The sequence below is a fragment of the Pieris brassicae genome, chromosome 12, assembly GCF_905147105.1.
Source record: "Pieris brassicae chromosome 12, ilPieBrab1.1, whole genome shotgun sequence".
Classification (NCBI taxonomy): Eukaryota; Metazoa; Arthropoda; class Insecta; order Lepidoptera; family Pieridae; genus Pieris; species Pieris brassicae.
The window spans coordinates 4135365-4155207 of record NC_059676.1 but is presented as its reverse complement, the minus strand read 5'-3'; the positions used below and the strand labels follow the sequence as shown (position 1 = coordinate 4155207).

Genomic DNA, 19843 nt, shown 5'->3' with positions numbered 1-19843 from the left:
AGCTTATCTCGAAGAATGTGGGTTCGAATCTAATTGAAAAACAGGGTCTAAACCTGTCTAGAGTATTATCAATGTATTGGTTTTGTACGTGCTACGAATACTTCGTGTAAACGATAGACCAAATCAAAAATTACTCGTTATTGCTACGAATTTTCTATTGAAAAATAAGAATTTTTCTATTTATAAGCGGTCATTGAACAATTTTATAGTTTACTTCCATCTTCAACTCCTAATATTCTTCAATATTAGGAATTTGAACATCCTCTTGGGTACACATGAGGAGACAATAATTGGTAAGAAAAAGCGGAAAATAGAGACGGATGGAGACGCCTGGAGCAAGGCTTCGCCTTTCATGCGCGGAAAAACGACTGAAATTATTAAAAAAACTATGGATTACTTTATGTAATGAAATATTATAAAAAATGTATATTTTTATGAATAATTAAGTCTTTTGTATTAAACTTAATTAAAACGAGCAGTAAACACATATTACAAGTAAACAAAACTTGTAAGATCCAAACTTGATCAACGTGTATTATAATAATTAAGTAATGAACGGGTCCCTCGCGTAATTAATTAGTAAGTTTGTATGGATGGGAAATTACTTGATAAATATTGTGGTTATAGTAATAAACATATCGCGTAAATATTATTACTTTAAAAAAAACAACACACTTACACGATATAAAAAAAAAACAATCTGTATTATACGTTATGACTTTGTATTCAACGTTTAAGCTTTGAATAATAAAGAATTGTAATGTTTATTAAAAATAATACGAAGTGAGAAGGACAAACCATTATTTAACTGTATGAGGCTTCGAGAACGTTTACGTAGACTTAGGCCGTGATATCCCAAATATGTTCTTATATTAAAAGCCGTCGATTTTTCTATACAGAACGCATTGACTGTCATAGAAAATCATTACGACTAGTAACTATAACTACGATTGAATGCTAAGAATACTTATGTGTCAAATTTATATTAAACATCTATATGCTCTACAGGCACTGTTGCCTCGAGTGAGATGCTCGCATCATTTGTGGGATTGCAACAAAATTGTCCCGCATAAACTTGTCTATGAACATATTTTTTTAACATACCGTCTTATACAATATAAAACAGATTCATATGCGATCAAAAGACAGAATGATTTACGAGAAAGATATACGTTAGCATACATTTTTAAACTACGCCTTGTAGCGACGCGCGCGAGCTTAAGCTTGTAAATAATAAAATGTTAACAATTCGATGAATGACCTATAAATTATGGAAGACGTAAATAACTACCAATACATAAGGTTTAACGATTTTCTCCCCGAGGAGAAGTAATATTTCCCTTTGATATATTTCACTAAGTTCCGCTAGCGCCTGGCGAATTTATAGACATTTTCAATTCAAAAATTTACTATGTCCGGTTTCAATCCGAGGGTCTTTGATAAAATAGTGTAACCTACATAAATTCAACCCTAGTTTTTGTCGATTAGAAAAAGCTCACAAATTTATTGTAATTAAATAGTTATCAGTTTGGAAAGCAGATAAAAACCATATTGCCTTTTGCACGTGAAATTTTCCATAATCCTTGGACGATCTCTCCTAGAGAAAAAGAATAGCCTAATGGTAAAATTATCGCGTTTTTATCTGTATGTCTAATACTCAGGTATATGTGGAACCAGCTGCCCACTGAAGTATTTCCGTACCAATTCTTGAAAGGCCGGCAACGCACTTGCGAACCTTCAGGCAATGTGAGTGTCTATGGGCGGCAGTATCACTTAACATTAGGTGAGCCTCCTGCCCGTTTGCCTCCTACTTCATAAAAAAAACATTGTTTATATCTGGAGTTATAATGTTTTGCTATATTATAAGTAACTCCAGTAATATAAATAAATAAACAAATATCAAAAGGTTGGCACTATGTGCACTTATGAACGTCAATATTCAAAATGGAAGGTATAAATTTACATTACCAATCAGTTTCCAATTCACGGGCGTTAAGAGGGCGAAAAGAACTGGCACGATACTCTACACTTTTTATTTCCTGTAACGTTATCAAATAATTGAATTTTTCATTTTTTTTTGTGATACGTATGAAAACTTAAAAAATGACATTTTAGATTAAATACATGTTCTAATTTTAAAATTGAATTTAACGATTCTATTCCAATATTAGAATTAAATTTAAAAATAGAACAATACATACCCCGCCTTGAAAGTGCGGTGTTTTATTAAACACATTACACGGCCGTTAGCTACCGTATCTGAAATTTCCATTACCGTACCATTGTAGGGTTTTACCTGAGAAAAAACAGGGGTTTATCTCATTTACTCCCTCAATTTGTATGCACAGCTTAAAGCACCCAGGAGTAAACGGGGAACCGCATTATTTTCACTATCTTAGCTACGTGACAAATATTCAAACTGCTATTTCTTTTAAGTAATACTTTATATAGAACTTCTTTAAGAGAAGGATAATAATTTAGATAAAAGCCTTACTATCGTGAGATATATTAAAATGTATTGATAGCATTTACTTGATTAAAATTATCTTTGCAAAAATATTCTAAATTGTGGTAGCTTTTAATTTAATGATGGACTTACACGAATATCACACATTACAAAGAAGATGTACTGTAAAAATTAATAATATAAATACTAAAACTGAAGATTTATCACGAATCCAAAATCCAAATAATTGTCAACCAAGCTTTTATGCCTTGGCCTTTTTAAATTGGATCTCGGATTCAATTTTATTGTTAAGAAGTTAATGCATATTTTATTTAAAAAGTCTGATAGTTTATTTATATAAGTTAGTTTTGTATACTTATTAGAATCAAATTTACATATATGGTAAGTTCACTAATCAAGCGCATAGAACGGCCGAGAAGATCTGGTAAGAAACTCTCAGAAAATCGCTTTTAAAACTTTTACTTTTACGCCTACAGATTATATTAATATTTAACCCAATAATGTATGTGTTACCTCGCAAATAAATAGGCATTCTACAGGTGTAAATTAAAATTTAAGTAAAGCATTCCTTTATGCCTTTCCATAGAGACGTAAAAGCCTCATAAACAACAAAGATTTAACAATGGCGTCGATCCAATACAAATGCATATTCAAGTCCTTTTATATCATTGCACTGTTAGTGAACCATAACTCTTGTATTGCTTTTTTATAATGTTTTTTGTAATGCTAGTATAAAAAGTTGTGTTGTGAGTGAATAGTTTTGGCCAAGTGACTTCAGCGTACGACTCTCATCCCTGATGTCGTAGGTTCGATCCCTGGCTGTGCACCAATGGACTTTCTTTCTGTGTGTGCATTTAACATTCGCTCGTACGGTGAAGGAAAACATCGAAAGGAAACCGGCTTGCGTTAGACGTAAAAGTCGACGACGTGCGTCAGGCACAGAAGGCTGCTCACCTACTTGCCAATGAGATTTACAAATGATTATGAAAAAGATATAGAAATCTGAGGCTCAGACCTAAAAAGGTTATATCGCCATTGATTTATTTATTTAATAAAAAGCAATATTAGACTTATACTTGGTTGTAATACCAAAATAAAAGTAATAAATTTAAAATAAGCGTGGAACCTATACATACATAAGCTCTATCAAGGGAAACGCCAAAAATCGAGTATGAGAGCATTCGATTTATGGAGGATTTTGATTCGACTTGTAGGAAGATTACTTAAGATTTATTTTTTAAGAAACAACGGTCGAACATTGTCGGCAAATCCTTAAAGTCGATCATTTATTTTTTAACGAACTATAGACGGTTCATATTATTGAATTGTAAAGGTTGTAAAATAAAACCTTGCTATGTTACAGATACAGACGTCTTATTGAATTTTTCGAGTTATTGAAGGAAAATATGTACCAAAACGGCTGGCAGGGACTTAGTGATTATAGACTAATAGAGGGTTGAGATTCCGAGTAATGGCGGTTTCGGGGTTGAAGGGAAGGGAACAAAATTGTTTTTCTATCTTTGGAGGATTTCGTCTTATCGAGGTTCAACTAAAGAGGTTTTACTGTATTTGTTATTTTATATTGAGCTTATTTATACGTGTATGTAAACGAAATAATATGTCGTGTGATGAAAGCTCCATACGATGTAATGTGTTCTCTTATGGTCTTATTGGTTATGGTTATGGTTATGAGTAATGTTTTGTAAGTGACAAAGACAAATAGTATTCTCGTATGGCTAGAAAAACAGATTTAAAATTAGAACAATTTTTACATTTACATAAATTTAAAAGGAAGTTATACCTATAAAAATTTATTTGAAAGATTAGGCGCAGGAAGTAATCCTCATCAGCTTAGAATTTACGGAAAAAGCTGACATTAAGCGGCAATTAAATTCCTAAATCTCGTACAAAATAGCTTCATTACTTCCTTTGAAGTGAAGGGGTTCCTACCCTTGTCACAATAACACGTTTTCTTGTCCAAAATTACCATTTTCACTGATAAATATAGACGATTAACAATAGCATTGACGCTTTGAAATATTATTTTATGGAATACATATTTATAGCACGAAACAAAAGATAATACGAACAATTATTTATATTATATATGTTTTCATTAATAAAGGAGAGAAACTGTACACTATCGAGAATTATAAATGCTTCACAGTAGTAGTACTATGAACTCACTTGTAGAAAGAAGTATTTAAATAAATTCATAACGAATTAAAGAATTTTAAAAAAACATGAATATTTTTTTTTCAAATTGTCCTACAAATCTACAGTGGGATTTACTGTAATTTAAGCAAAAGTATCTACGTAACATTTAATTATGATTTTCCTACATAGATATGTATGCTTTCGATATTCCAACATTTAAAAGGAAATCCATTGTAGGAATTCGAATCGTACATCTGGTGCTCGCGAATCTAAGCCAGAAACCCATTCATCATTCGAAGCTATCGACACCAATCGCTTTATCAGCGGTCTCGCACTATTTGTCTTTTCTTGTCGTATTTTATTTATTTTGATTAATGATATAGATCAGTTATTTCACTAGAAAATCCTTTTAAAAGCTTCGAACTTCTATATACCTATAGATTCGAAACTTGAAACTTGATTTCATAATTGTTTGGAATAGATTTATTTTTTCAAAAATAGGGGGCAAACAAGTCGGCCCTAAGCAACTACCGCAGCCCATGGATACCGATTTAGATGTCATGACGATGACTATTTAGATGCGGGCCGGCCTTTGAGGTAGGAGTACGCCTCTTTGGATACCTAGAGGTCGTATATACTTGCCATGTACTCCTCCCAATTACCTCCAGATTACTCTTTATACAACTTTTATGTTGAAAACTGTATTTTTTAATACATTTCTTAATATCCCCTAATCTTGTGTTGCGAGATCTTATGTTATACACATATTTGTTAAGATATTTAAAAAAATAGTGTCTTAAAACTTACTATAAACTCTTGCTTGGATATTTTGCCCTTACTTCGCAATTGGTAAAGGTGACATTTTAATTGATATTTATATGTTGTATGAGTATGAATAGGACTAACAGCGGGAATATCTATTTACAATTTAGTAAACGATCGTAGAAAGTGGAAACATTTTTTTTTATTACCAATTAAACAACGCGAATTCCTTCGTGTGTATGTGCATATTTTTCAATAGGACACACATAACCAATGGCTAAACGGATTATACCATCATCGTTTACGTTCATTTCACTAAATAAACTCGTTGCCTGGTCTCATTCCATTCGCTTGTCTTCCTCTCTTTCATTTTCCTGTCCAAATTTTCTACAAATATAATGTTACAATTTGCTAATCAACATACTTCAATTAAATTATTTGTAAGAAATAGTTACTATAAATGTATGAACCAATTACTTCGTATCTTATTATCTCCGTTATCTTCTCATGGAAAGTATGACATCTGACCCTTTCCCATACAAACGCGGGAAAAATATGAAAACACCTTATAAGACGTAATCGGATATGATATAAATAGTATACGTGGGAAGTATTCTTCTGTGAAATAATTTCTGTTTGCATTTAAAAGAATGCTTTTAGAAAAACGTATGCTCGGAAGCGTAAGAAAAAGTTAATCACATTTTAATTATGTTAGTGGATGATGCGAGAAATAAGAAATTCTCTTTTGCGTAAGCATTATCTTTTATGACTTTACAACAAATAGTGAGAAAGAGTGAGAAACTTTTTTGAATGTAAAAACGCTCAGCAAACAACACTTGACTAGCACAAGCAAAATCAGAAATTCTTAGATACCATTTGCAAATACTTGGTTTAAGCGCAGTGCTTAGAAATGGTTTTGTTGAACTGAGAACGTCAAAAGGCCTCTATTATACTTCGGGAAAGAAAAGGAGGATGACGACCTTGAATACGGCGTCGCTTTCGTCCTCTCTCACTCTGAAAAGAGAAGTCTTTTGAACTGGAAACCGATCTCAGACCTAATTATTTGGGCCCGTTTCAACTCTAGAGCTCGGAAGATTTCCTTTGTACGGTACGCCTCACGTCTGAGGTACCAAGCAGATGTAGAAATGTTTGCCACCAATGGCCAAGAACAAAACAAATAATCTTATGCAAATAAGGTTCATCTCAGAAAATATTTTAATAAGGTTGTTGAAAATGACATTTATTCTAGATAAAAATGGAAATATTAAAAATTTAAATAGAATATGAAGAAAGATTTTTCTGGAATAAAATGATGCCGTTTTCACGTTAGCAAATACCTCGGGCACCTCATTTATATTTTATATCGCGCTAATGACGCGCATCCGAGGTGCCTTTTCCGTTTCCAAATTCCGTTTTCTTTAAAAAAAGGCAATAAAATCTGCAGTTATCCTGATGTATTCATTGCACTTTATTTTTATCAAACAAGAGACAGATGAACTTATTTTCTTCTTGTGTTACCTTAAATAAATACACCATATATATCTTTATTTATTTAACAGAAGCTCACCTAAACGTGTACTTAATAATTCTAAGCAAAATTAACATAAAACCAATCTAATCTAGTTTAATAAAGCGAAAAGACAGTTAAGATAAGATATATAAGGATATAAGATAGTATAATAAGATATATATAATATAGAAGATAGGATAATAAGATATATAAGGCGCCTATGGTAATAAACTAAGCTGGCGGTGCTGGATTTGATTCTTGGATTTCCAATATGCTGAACTTAGTTTGACTGTCCAAAAATATAGAAAATTCGAAGTCCATCCAAACGTTAGACCGAATTAACAAAGATGTAATCTGAGATATAAGCTTACTGCTGCTGAACTACCTACTTATAATTGTAAGTACGGAATATCCAATGAATTGAATTTCCTCATAAAAATGTCATCGGGATAGAAAAAACATTTGTGAACAACAGCTTCTGTCACTGATTCATAGTTTCGTTATTGCCAAAGTTGGCCGGTCACGATTTATCACGCGGGTTCGTAACAATACATTCCCAAACAATGTTTACTTTGACTAATAGAAAAAATATTATTCGTTATAGGTTAATAAAAGTATTTCATATACCTCAACACTATCCAATTTTTTTAACCAAAGTATAGTAATTGATTGATTGAACTAAACCCGCCTTGGTTTAGTTCGCAATCAATTAATTCTTTACGTATTTCGACTTTAATTTTTGAGACTATATTTCTATTACGGAATATCAAAAATATTAACTTTGATACGCTGTCTGTTGTAAATCTAACTTTAAAAGGCAAAGGTATATCTTGATATCGCCTTGGAAAATACAATTGACCACAATGGATTCGTTATCGCTAAGTGATATTCGGAGCATTGGCACACCTCAAGAGAATTGAACTGGTAAAAGCGAATTGCGTTCTCTGTAAAGTAGCAGAGTTTGCTACTATTATTTGATTTATGCACAAGTTATAGGTACCTACTTTATGATATTTTATATATTAAATAACAATTGTTAGAGACGAGAATGCTTGACTGGTGTTGTTTGGATTAATAACTGCAGCTAAGTTTCATCATCGGACGTTGTAGCAGAATTCCATACCAATTCAAAGGCCGGCAACGCACTTACGAGCTGTGTCTATAGGCGGCGGTATAACTTAACATCAGATGAGACTCCTACCCGTTTGCCTCCTGTTATTAGAAAAAAGATATAATAGTTTTTTGAAATCCAAAAATTAGCATCGCATTTAACAATTGTCATCATTGGGGAGTCTTGGACTCGGAGACTACTATCATCATGACTTGGTAATTAAAATAGATATTCATGCATATTCTGGTATCGAATATATCATTTTCTCTAAGAGAATAATAAACCCAATATTTCTGAACATGTTCGATAATGTTTAATTCATGTTCAACCCTTTTGCGGTCGTCAGGTTCGAATGAAAGCGGATCTAAATTGACCATGAATCGACATTTTCCGTGTGTTTGGCGACTGAATAATCGAATATTGATCAGGTTTCAGGTAAAATGTTATTTTTAGAATTTGAAAACAGACAAGCTCGTTTCAGTGTTTGTTTCTTGTGTTCATAATTTTACGACTCTTCAGCCAACTCGTATATTGACTAAACCCAGCGTTATCTCTGAATCATACAAATACTAAAATAAATCAGATATGTATATATATGGTAGTCCTTTTTTATTCTTAAAAGAAACCCGAGTGTGATGCCTTATTAGCTCTCCGGAATTGGGATTGTCAATTGTGATTGTGAATTGTCAATGGGCGGCGGTACCACACAACATCAAGTGATCCTGCCCGTTTGCCTCCTGGTCTATAAACAAACATTTTAATAACAAAATATTGACAAATGGAATATGCAATTCCTTTCCATACAATGCATGCAAAACACTCTTTAACTACTTAAAGCGTTTAGGATGTTTACAAATACGTATTTATTTATTTAGGAAACAGATACATATCTAAAAGTAAAAAATAAAACATAAAAGTAACACATTGACATATCCACAAAAAGTTTCACTGATTAAAAATAAGATATAAAGCAATACAAAACATAACATGACAGCAGAATGTTATTTAAGTAGACATACAATAAAAAATTATAAATCAGGAGAATGACAAATATACTAGTAGCTATAATAAAGAAGAAAGATACAAGGTTTAGGACTTTAATAGTTGTTTTAACCTATTCTTAAATGAAGCAGTAGAGGAGTGCGATACGATCAAATAATTAGGATTTTTAACAGATAAATCATAGTGTGCCAGCGCAAAGACCCAGAAAATAACTATACTTTAAAACGTAATAGCGTATAATTTCAAATATAACTTCAGGACACCTTAATACAGACGATAACGAGACATGTCTGAACTAACAGAGAGCGCACACATTGTAAAGTCAATCCAAACAACCCTTGGGCTATTGTATGAAAGGGCACTTTGTGTTGAGTGCACCTGATCTTCCGCGTTAACTGAGGGTTACTTTAATCCTTCTAAAGTACTTTGTATGTTAAACTTGTTTGTACTTTAGACAAAGATGGTATGTTATAGAATGTCGATTAAGTTAATATTTTCCTGAAAATAGTTTTCTAGAAACCTTTGCTTCCAAAGCTATATTATGATATAGCGACAAAAGCGAGCCCAGGCCCAGGATAGTTCTCCTCTACAGTATACTAAGTCGGAACAGACCATATTTTCTTCCCACATTTTATTTGTCATAAAAACTTACCTAACCATCTAATATTTTTTTGCAGATAACTCGTTTACAGTAGTAGTAGAGAAGGACGGCCGGGGGCTTGGGATGTCTGTGTGCGGTGGTGGCGGTTTGGTAAGAATCAGAAGGCTGTACCCACCGCAGCCTGCGTGGAGGACCGGCCAGCTTGCACCAAAGGACCTGCTCCTATCTGCAAACGGTGTACCACTAGCTGGACTAAGCACCTATGTAAGTATTTTAATTGATCTAACGACCGAATATGGATATCTTGATACAACCAACAATTTGACTATTCAATGCGAGAGTTGTAGAGGCAAAATTTGTTTGTTAATTTGTAACTAATTTAATATGTGTTTAATAGTGGAATATAGAGCTTAATTGGAATTAATTATTGGATATAATTGTAAAAAGTCACGTGTCATGTATTCTCAAACAAAGCTCTCACACTCTACACGTCCGGTTAATTTTAAATTTCAAAAACACAATTAGGACTTATTTATGTGTTCAAAAAGCGCTACTCAAATGCTCTATCTAATAATAAACTTCGACATTTTACAATTGGAATCTGTTGTAGCAGTATTTTCCGGGCAGTAATAAACGTAAAAACTTTTATGAAAACGTTCGTGAGATATAAACTGCTGAGTGGAACGTATTTTATAATGTTCTTAAATTTATATTTATTTTAACACCTTAACATTTTATTATTCCGCGCTATCGGTATTTGCAAGATTTATTAGAAACGTCAACATCATGTTAGGGAAAGTTCTTACTTATGGAAGCTTCCTCTAATAATTGTTAATTATATATTTTAAAAATATCGTGTCAGAGAGAAGTGTGCACACATCATGCCTATATTTTTATAATACATATCCTTCTTTAATTACTTCTACGATGAAAACTTCTTTAAAATTAGTTGCGTAGTTTCAAGGGTTCAAGTATATTGGGATGGGAATATGCGTTAATGGTATTAAAGCAATTCTGTTTTAATACCATGAACAGTAATGTCATTGTTACAAACATTTGGCATTTTTTATTTATATATAACTCTACAACAACCCTTCCATCTAATAGCGATAATATTATAATAAATGTTTAGATAACGTTCTCGTCTACGTATACGATGAATTCGCAAAAGAAAAACACGTTTCAAACACAGTCAGCATAGAATCAGAAACACAGCAGTCATTGTTCTAATTCGTAAAACCAGATCTTATCATTTATCAATCTCGTCACGTACCATTTGAGAATCAAACTTTGAGCTGAAATCTCTAAACATATGTCGTTCGTGATCTGTATTTTAATTAGATTCCACACAGTGTAGTTAATAATACATTGTTCATAAAATTATTAAAAAAATATAATAATAATAAAGGTAACATTTATTAAATTGTTTAAAGATTTAAAAAAGGCTTTTGCATCCTTTTATGTTGATATTTTTAACCACATTCTTTGGTTTTTTGTTCTTATAGGACCTTGCTACCATTACTAACGTTCTTATTTACGTAACAGATAAATGGGGGTGGTCGAACGGAACGAGGGTTCGAGCCGCTTTTGACAAATCGCAATCAAACGAAAAGCCACTTCATTCACTTCACGCCATCTTTTCGTTCTTTTTTGTTATATTATTAATTAGACTTAATCGCTGACACCCAGTGTAATATATATAAACATTGTTTTAGTTAAATAACCTAACTTAATCTAATATATCAGATATGCCGGTTTCGGTGATCAGTGTGTCCCAGCTGCTTCGTTTATTTTCTAATGTTGTGTCTTCTATTCTCTTTATATCGTCTGTCCAGCTCTTGTTCTGTCTTCCTCTTTCCCTTTTTCCATTGTTCTCAATGATAAACAATTCTGAGTAGGTATGTTATTTTCGATTGGCTTTTTTAACATTTGGGAGTTGTCGACAACCCTCAAGGTTACCCCTCAACCCTGAATAGCTGGCTTGGGGGAGGTGTGTTTGATCGAAAATCGGTGATTTTCCATTTTTGTTTTGTCTTGATTTTCCGGTTCCTTTTATGTTTTAATCTGGTTATCTTAGCGACGGAGGCTCTCCATAAATATAATATAAATAGTATTTTTTTAAGAAGATATAGATACATCTTATGTTATAAAGTGGCCCTTGTTTAATGTAAATTTTGATGATTATTACAGTACCTACCGACGAAACTCTTTAAAAGAAAAAGTTGTCTCAAAATGAAATAACATACACGTTACATCTTCATCTTCACATGTATAGAATAAATACTTACAATAAAAATACATTGAAAAAATACCGTTTTATTTTTATCACGGATAGTTAAACCCGGCTCAACTTTTTAATTTCCGCTTCAACGGCAATAAAATATTAAACTCAACTTTATTTACAGTTGATTCATGTTGATAATTGTTTAAGTAGATAAATCGACTAACATAGTTTCAATAGTTTTGTATGAGTATAAAGTTTTTGTATTGAGTTTAGTTTCAGGGATTTACAGTTTGGGAGTAATTTTGGGACTACAAATATTAACCAAAACCAGTGAAATGACACGCGCTACCATTTCGTCTTTTGTTTTACATTCTCTTCTGTGAATTTGTACAAGTGAAACAAATGTAATAATACTGCTTTTTGTATTCTGGCTGCATTTTCTCATGCAACGTTATGCTGTACGAATCCGCATAACTAAAGAGTTCTAGTGCACTTTGCCAGGCGCCCGCTGAAATCTTTGACACGCAACTGTATAATTGTACCTTGTATCCTTTTGATCTCTGAACGATTTCCATACTACATCTCACTGGGATTTAGGTGCTATAAACGCCATTCATTTGCAAACAAAAACCAAACTCTGTTCCTTTAACAACAGTTCTTTTTCTGCCTAATAGTGTTTATGATGTGATTAAACTGAAGTACAGAGAAGTACTTCAGTTTAAACGGTCCAATTAGACTCATTTAGTTTTTATGAAGAAGGGGTAGGTATGTTGACGGGTGACGTTGTCTCCTTGTGCAAGAATTTCACTAATATTTTTTTCTTTTAATATATAATTGAATCATTTATTATTAATGCTCACTAAGAAACACATACTACTATATGCAAAAGAACTTATATCAAATAGGGAAGAGATTTATTGCCAAAATTGAAGTCCCTTTTAATAATATTAGCGATTATAACCTGACAATAGAAAATATTCTGACCAGTCCATCTGCCCACTTCGTACGTTATAATAAATGAAAACATAACGAAATAAAAATCCAATATCGCCCGCCGCAATGTCGGAATTCAATAATATTTTCTCGTCGTCGGTCAGAGCAGTTGACGGCGCGAGATTACGTTATGGCTACACAATTTTAAAAGATAAAATGATATTTCTTTGGTTGTAAATCATTTTAAAGAAAAGAATTGATACAACCCACTCGTATCAATTTTGATCCATAATAACGTTAGTTTTAGTTTTCGCAAAACCGGTAGTTATGGGTCGGCCTCCCGAGCCTTCGGTCAGTGAGTGTCCATGGGCAGAAATGTCACATGATACAGCTTTCCAGCCTTCTACCTATTTGTCCTATAATTTTTGAACTCTTCATGTAATTTCTTGTGGTATTACTTCTCTGAAAAGTATAGTAATTGGTAAAATAATGCGTGATCTTTAAATTTATGATTTATTCCAAAATTTCTTCGTAAACATGAAACAGGATTTAATTGTTTTCACGTACTTTTTAGTATTTATGTTGAAATTCAAATATATATTCAAAATTCATGACTTTCCTCCCTAAACTGTAAAACAAATTTTTACCTTATTATAGTATTGATAATATTATTTTATCTGATTCCGAGTTAAACTGATGGTCCTATAAATTAATGCGATGAACCACAAACTACGATATGTAATAGGTCAGTATGTCCGGTTCAGTTAATCAATTGATCTGACTCTGAAATTGTCAATTTTAATAATTGATTGCCCAATGTTGAACTCAATCTGTTATTGCAACATCATGACTCTTCAAATGCTTTTATAATAACAAGAATTCAAACAAAATGTTTTATTTTGGTTATATCTTTCGTGAAACTTCTAAGTTAGGGTATAAAACTTTTACCTGGCACAAAGCTTTCAGCTGGGATGTAGGCCGCCAATGAAGGCTATAGCTATAATCCACGCTGACAACGTGCGATGGCTTTACCGATTTTCTCAAATTCTTTTTCATCCCGGTAAGAAAAAGTATTTTTGTGTTATATGTCAAAAAATGAAGTTGATCGTGACGTATGCACATTAATGACACACAAATGTAACTTTCCTATGCTCACAACTTTTAACAAAGTCTACGTAAATTTTTATTCTACGACACTCGAGCATTTAAGCACTTAGTTTTAATACAAAGCTAATGTCGGATTTAACCCAAAAGCTGTTGACGTCACAAATCGGTCGTTCGAATGAAGTGCCTACGTAATCGCAGGAGGTCCCAAGCGATAACTTAGTTCTTAATTAAACACTGAAGTTTTCTTCAAACATAAGTTTCCGCAGATAGTTCTGTGCACATAACAATGTTTAATTAAGCCTGAACTAATTCGGCTCACTGCTAATTGCAATTGCCGTAATAAAGTATACGGTATTTTAGTGATCCTACTTGAATACCTAGGTAACACTAAAAATGTTTAAAAAATGAAAAACGGCTTAATGTAGAAAGTTGCCAATACTTTTATTGTTTTTCGAAGTAATGTTCGTTCCTCTCTACCCATCGTCGCATTCGATGGAACCACTGAGAAAAGCAGAGGGCCCATTGTTCCTTAGGGGTCTCTTCTATGGCATTTTCGTACGCTTTCACCGCATCTTCAGGGCTCGTAAAGCGAATACCTCCAATTTTATCGTTTGTTCTTGGGGATAAATGAAAGTCGCAGGGCGCCAAGTCAGGACTGTATGGCAGACTCATTATCTCGACACCTGCCACAGTCCGTTTTGCGGAGTGCGCTGATGCATTGTCGTGGTGAAGGAAGATCCTGCTTCGAGGGTTCTGCCTTCGAATTTTTTCCACAACAACAGACAAACAACGATTGACATACCAGTCTGCTGTAACTATCCTTACATCTTTAGCACAACTGTCGCGAATCGACCTTTCCGACCAAAGAATGAGGTAATCATCTTTTTCCCTTGATTTCTTATTTTCTTTACCTTAGTTGGCCAATTCTCGAAAGGAAACCCACTGAGCTGATTGTCTTTTGGTTGCGGGTTCGTAGCAATATATCCAGCCTCACCTCATCACCTGTGACGATGTCACATACAGCATTTGAGTCAACGCCGTTAGACTTATCTAACATTTGGTGACACCAGTCCATGCGAATGTGTTTCTGGTTGTCGGTTAAAGTATGGGAAATCCATCTTGTACAAAGCTTTCTGAGGCCTAATTGTTCGTGAAATATTTTTTGAACTTGACTCATACCAATGCCTAGGCTTGCCCGTATCTGCTGATATCACTCTCTTATCTTTCTCTATCATTGGGGCTCGAGATGGGGCTTCATTAAGAAATGCTATCATAGCTTTGTTGTTGAGTAAGCCCATAACGACAGTCATTGACCGAACATTTTCGCGCGTTAGGTTCATTTTCACATGTAACAAGAGTTTGAAATCACTAAAATTTAAATTCAAAAAGTTTTCACTAGCAATGTTTCTAACTAGCCAGTTCTAAACAGTTTCAGTGTTACCCACGTGTAGTCTGAAATCACACAAACCTAAATGGGGCCTGTGACTAAAATAATTTGTGTGTTATAGGCTTTTAGGCTGTAGCCCAGGGCCCCGTAGAAACAAAGCGCCCCCTGTCCCCACTGTAAACAAAAGGCGATATTTTGAATCTGGAATATTTACTACCGGGGATTTCCCCGTAATAGCCCAGAGCTGCAAAAATTAATGATACGCCCCCATGGAAATGAGTAGAACAGACTCAAATTTATATGGTCACGTGACCAAGGGCGTGCTAATGTCATTCATGCAATTTTACACCACGATTGTGAGTCTCGTTTGCAATGTATTTTGACTCAAAAATAATGATTGCCACGCCAATTTCTTTTAATTGCAATCTAATTCAAACACATAAAGACAAATGACAATTGACAAACGAAACGCATCATATCGTATGTCAATTGTCTTTTCCACTCCCATTATATACTCGTACATCTGTTAGGATTAAACGCCTTAGACACAATACGTTAACTTTAACAAAATGCGATTAACGTAAGTAAACGATAATCCAAACGATTATAGGTAACGTTTAAGTAATAGATGGGCTTTGAACTTAACACGACTTTAATATGGCCGTGACAGACTGTAAAATCTTTTTAAGTTGGTCGTGGGAAATTTTAGTTTATTCTCCAAATCTAGAATATCAAAATACGTGTATTGTGTAAGAAAATTAAATTTTCCATTTGCTATGAATAAACTCAAGAATTAAAATATGAAAATGGGTCATATCTTTCTGATTTTTTCCATTGTTTATTTTTAATTACAAATAGACTATCAGTCTTCTGCGCTTATTAAATACCATTTACATTCATTGAACACGTGTGGAAGCAACAACATAGCATGCGACTTTAAGATATTTTTTTTGTTCCATAGACAATATAATTCACAAAAACACTGGATACCGAACAAACGTAGTTTCAGCTTATATAATATGTTATTGCTAAATATATAATTATGCACGTTGTATGTTTTACTGCGGTGATATAAACTTTTTGCCGTCCTATTTTTGTTACTGTTACTCACATGACGTTTTTTTAGATAAATACTATTAACATAACTACGTATTAGTTGTAGAAACTTTATTTCTATACGATAAACCTGCTTTCGAGTGGATAAGTTATCATAAAAAAGTAGTGGCGCTACAACCTTTTAGGTCTAGGCCTCAGATTTGTATATCTGTTTCGTGATCATACTGTAACTGACACTTGCTATCGACTTGCGAGACTATGCCGGTTTCATTGCTGTTTTTCTTCACCGTACTAGCGAGTGTTAAATGCGCATGAAGACGAATCTTCCATTGGGCACAGCCGGGGTTCGAACCTACGACTTCAGAGTAGAAGTCACTAGTCGACTGCTCTAAAGCAATAACAGTTAACATCTTTTTCGGTTATTTTTGAAGTGACTGTGAGTGAGTGACTTCTTCTTGTAAAAAATTGTACCGTCACGTTTTTCGGTTACGCGTCATTTTTTTCTTGTCCCTACCACGCTTGATTCGAACAGATTTGAAGCCATAACAAAAATATATAATAACGATAACAATGATGGTAATAATTCTATTACAATAAATTAAATTCTGTAATAATCTTAGTAGTAATAAGGTAAAATGAAATAATTGTATTATTTGTATTCATGTCTTTGATAATAAAAGTCTTTTGTTAAACTTTATCTTATTTAACTTTATTTAACGAATTTCTGTAAAGTTGCATACAGTAGATCATTTTTCGAAAACTAAGGTCATAAAGAAGTTTCACTTCTTACATGTTAACACTAGTACACGCACACATTTTTTTATCAGGTTTGCCATGTCTTAAAAATCGTGTGAAAATGAATCTTACCATCTTTTAAAGTTGCTCTTAAAAAACATTTATTATTTATTTTAATTTATTAATAAATCTTAAAATATTTTCAGCAACTGTTGTACTAATCTATTAATTGAACTAAACCTTTTAGGAAGCCTTGGAGGTACTTCGAACAGCTGAAGCTCGTGTGGAATTGCGTGTTTGCCGACCTCCCAATGATGTCTTAGAAAGTATTACACCGCCGGACCCACCTACACCTCCGGCGAGGACTCCCCATCCACCACACTTGCCGCTGGATCCACTTAATTGCCATCCTTTACATGCTAGGTAAGGTTTTTATTATTGCAGTTCGATCAGGTTTTCTAGGCGGCGTAAGGGTGCTCCTTCATAGAATTTTTAAGTTTTTGGTGTCGATTGATTTGCCACAACGTAAATCGTAACGACAATTCTCTAAAAACCTACTACTCGTAGGTTTTTTGAAAATTCAAGCTGGAAATTCTAATATCAAATTGTTGCATAGAAGCCATACATACCGGAACTAGACGAGAGACCAGTTGTGTATGTATGTAGGTAGGGGAAGGGTTGTTAATGTGTGCAATCTTATTTATCTATAAATGACTAATCTAAAATCTAAACTAATCAATATACTGACAAAACATAAATATAACCTAATTTGAAAGGCAAACACGTGCGTGATAAATGGTTAAGAAAATTTTAATATTTAACAATAACATGGTACGAATAAAATAAAATAAAAACAATATTACAGTGATAAAAATTACAATAATAGGCTTATTATGTCAATAGACAAATTTGGAAAAACTGTTTCAGAGGAAAATTTTCCTATATGGTCTTTGAATATCCATTTAACTTGTTTATTTCTTTTGAGTTTGGAGATATTATAGCAAAACGCACATATAACAATATTCTACGAACATTTCAGGCTATCACAAACAACAAGTAGCGCAACCACATCGTCATCTGAAGGGCGTGGACGACGCGATCCGAGCCCTGAAGACAGACGTCACGACCTACAGTTACCTGATCTGGATCGGCCTTTGCCAATATATGATATTCAATATGGGGTAGGATTAACATTATAAACTATCCTCTAAGCTCGTAATTTGTAGGACTAGACTGATAAAGTAATAAAGTACAAAACAAAATTAAAGTACAATTTAAAACAGTAGTAATTGTTCAAACACTTTGTCAAACTTAACATTCATAGTAATCGTATGCAAAACAGGATGGTTAAATATCATCTCACATTATGCATAATAGTAAAAATTTCGCGCAGAATCATATAATTATTATAATTTGTTTGTATATCTTATATATACAAAATGAATCCCTTTTTCCCGTGGTCACGGCATCACGGCTGGACCGATTTCGCTAATTCTTTTTTTGTTGTGTTTGTTATTGGAGAAGGTTCTTGTGAATGATAAAATTAAGAAGATTACGGGGATTTTTTAGTGCATAGCGCACATCATAAGATGGAGTTTGACATAAGATTGACGGAATGCGTGCTGCAAATATCGTCAATATATATCGTAATGTCGATATATAGGAGAAGAAAAATTAATATCGAATATTATTTTTTTGTTAATTATACCAATTTGAATTCAATATTCATAGTTAAAAAATCGGCCTAGACCACTATCAAAAAGTTGTCAAGAACTGATTTCACAAATGCATCGCGATAATGCGGTCCAACATGTCTTCGATCTATCATTTATTCAGAGAGCAGTGTCCCCGTGTCAATTTACATAATTAAAGTGCGCATAAAGTTCTCGGGCTTCGCAATCATTATAATAGCTCGAGTTACTTGGCTCTTGTAAGATACAGAATTACCGTTGTAAATATAGCTTAGTATTTTATATGGCTTACGTGTGAGCCACTGGCTTAGTTCCTTTTTTTAATATGAGAAAATCGTGAAGATATACAGATTTTTAGTTTGTGCCCGTGCACAACTTATTCTAGTCCAGAAAGCCAACCACTTATTACTCGGTGATTATTATCGATTCAGTTATCGAACCAATAATTAATCATGTCACTGGTACTCACTAACTACCCATAATAACATCTAAATTAAATTTCGAAGTTTGTCCATAATTGGAAACTTAATTAATAAGTAATTACGAACATAATATTGAAATATATAATGACGCGGTACATTTAATTGTATAGTATGACTTTTATATGAAGACCCAGCAATTAATTAACTACGCTAAAAGTTGTATTGTTCCACCGTAGCAGTCCGTAAAAATATATAATTAATATTAATATCGCTAGTACCCTCTCCCTTGCAATTAATAACGCTTTCTGTTCACGCTTCGCAGGATGATGGATCGGTGGTAAGTGAAATATCGTAATAGCATTCGCAAAGTTAATGGTAATTTTATATGACAAAGAATCATTGACTTATAATTCTCATATCAAAAAACTTTGAAACAATTAAAGGGGATTAAATCATTCAAGAATTTTATAAGTCTACTCTTTAACTCATCACATACATTGATGTTTATTGTATGTTTGCCTTGGAGTTTATTTCCCAAGAGGAGTAATTTGCCTTACCAGCAACGTGTGGAACTCAAAATGTTATTGTCTCATTTAAATCTCAGCGCTATTCGCAAATGAAAGCTAGTTTATAACTCGTTTGCATAAAGTTACGTCTTGCGTGATTTATTTTTTTATT

At 33.3% G+C, this 19843-nt stretch overlaps 1 protein-coding gene across 2 annotated transcripts in view; it reads left to right on the top strand.

Moving 5' to 3' along the window:
• LOC123717042 overlaps nt 1–19843 on the top strand; it is a 61388-nt gene that overhangs the window by 31233 nt on the left and 10312 nt on the right. For both annotated transcript variants that reach the window (XM_045672799.1, XM_045672798.1), the window contains exons 4-6: nt 9687–9874; nt 17300–17475; nt 18092–18233. In XM_045672799.1, the coding sequence (XP_045528755.1) occupies nt 9687–9874; nt 17300–17475; nt 18092–18233 (506 nt within the window). The remainder of the gene's footprint in view (nt 1–9686; nt 9875–17299; nt 17476–18091; nt 18234–19843) is intronic.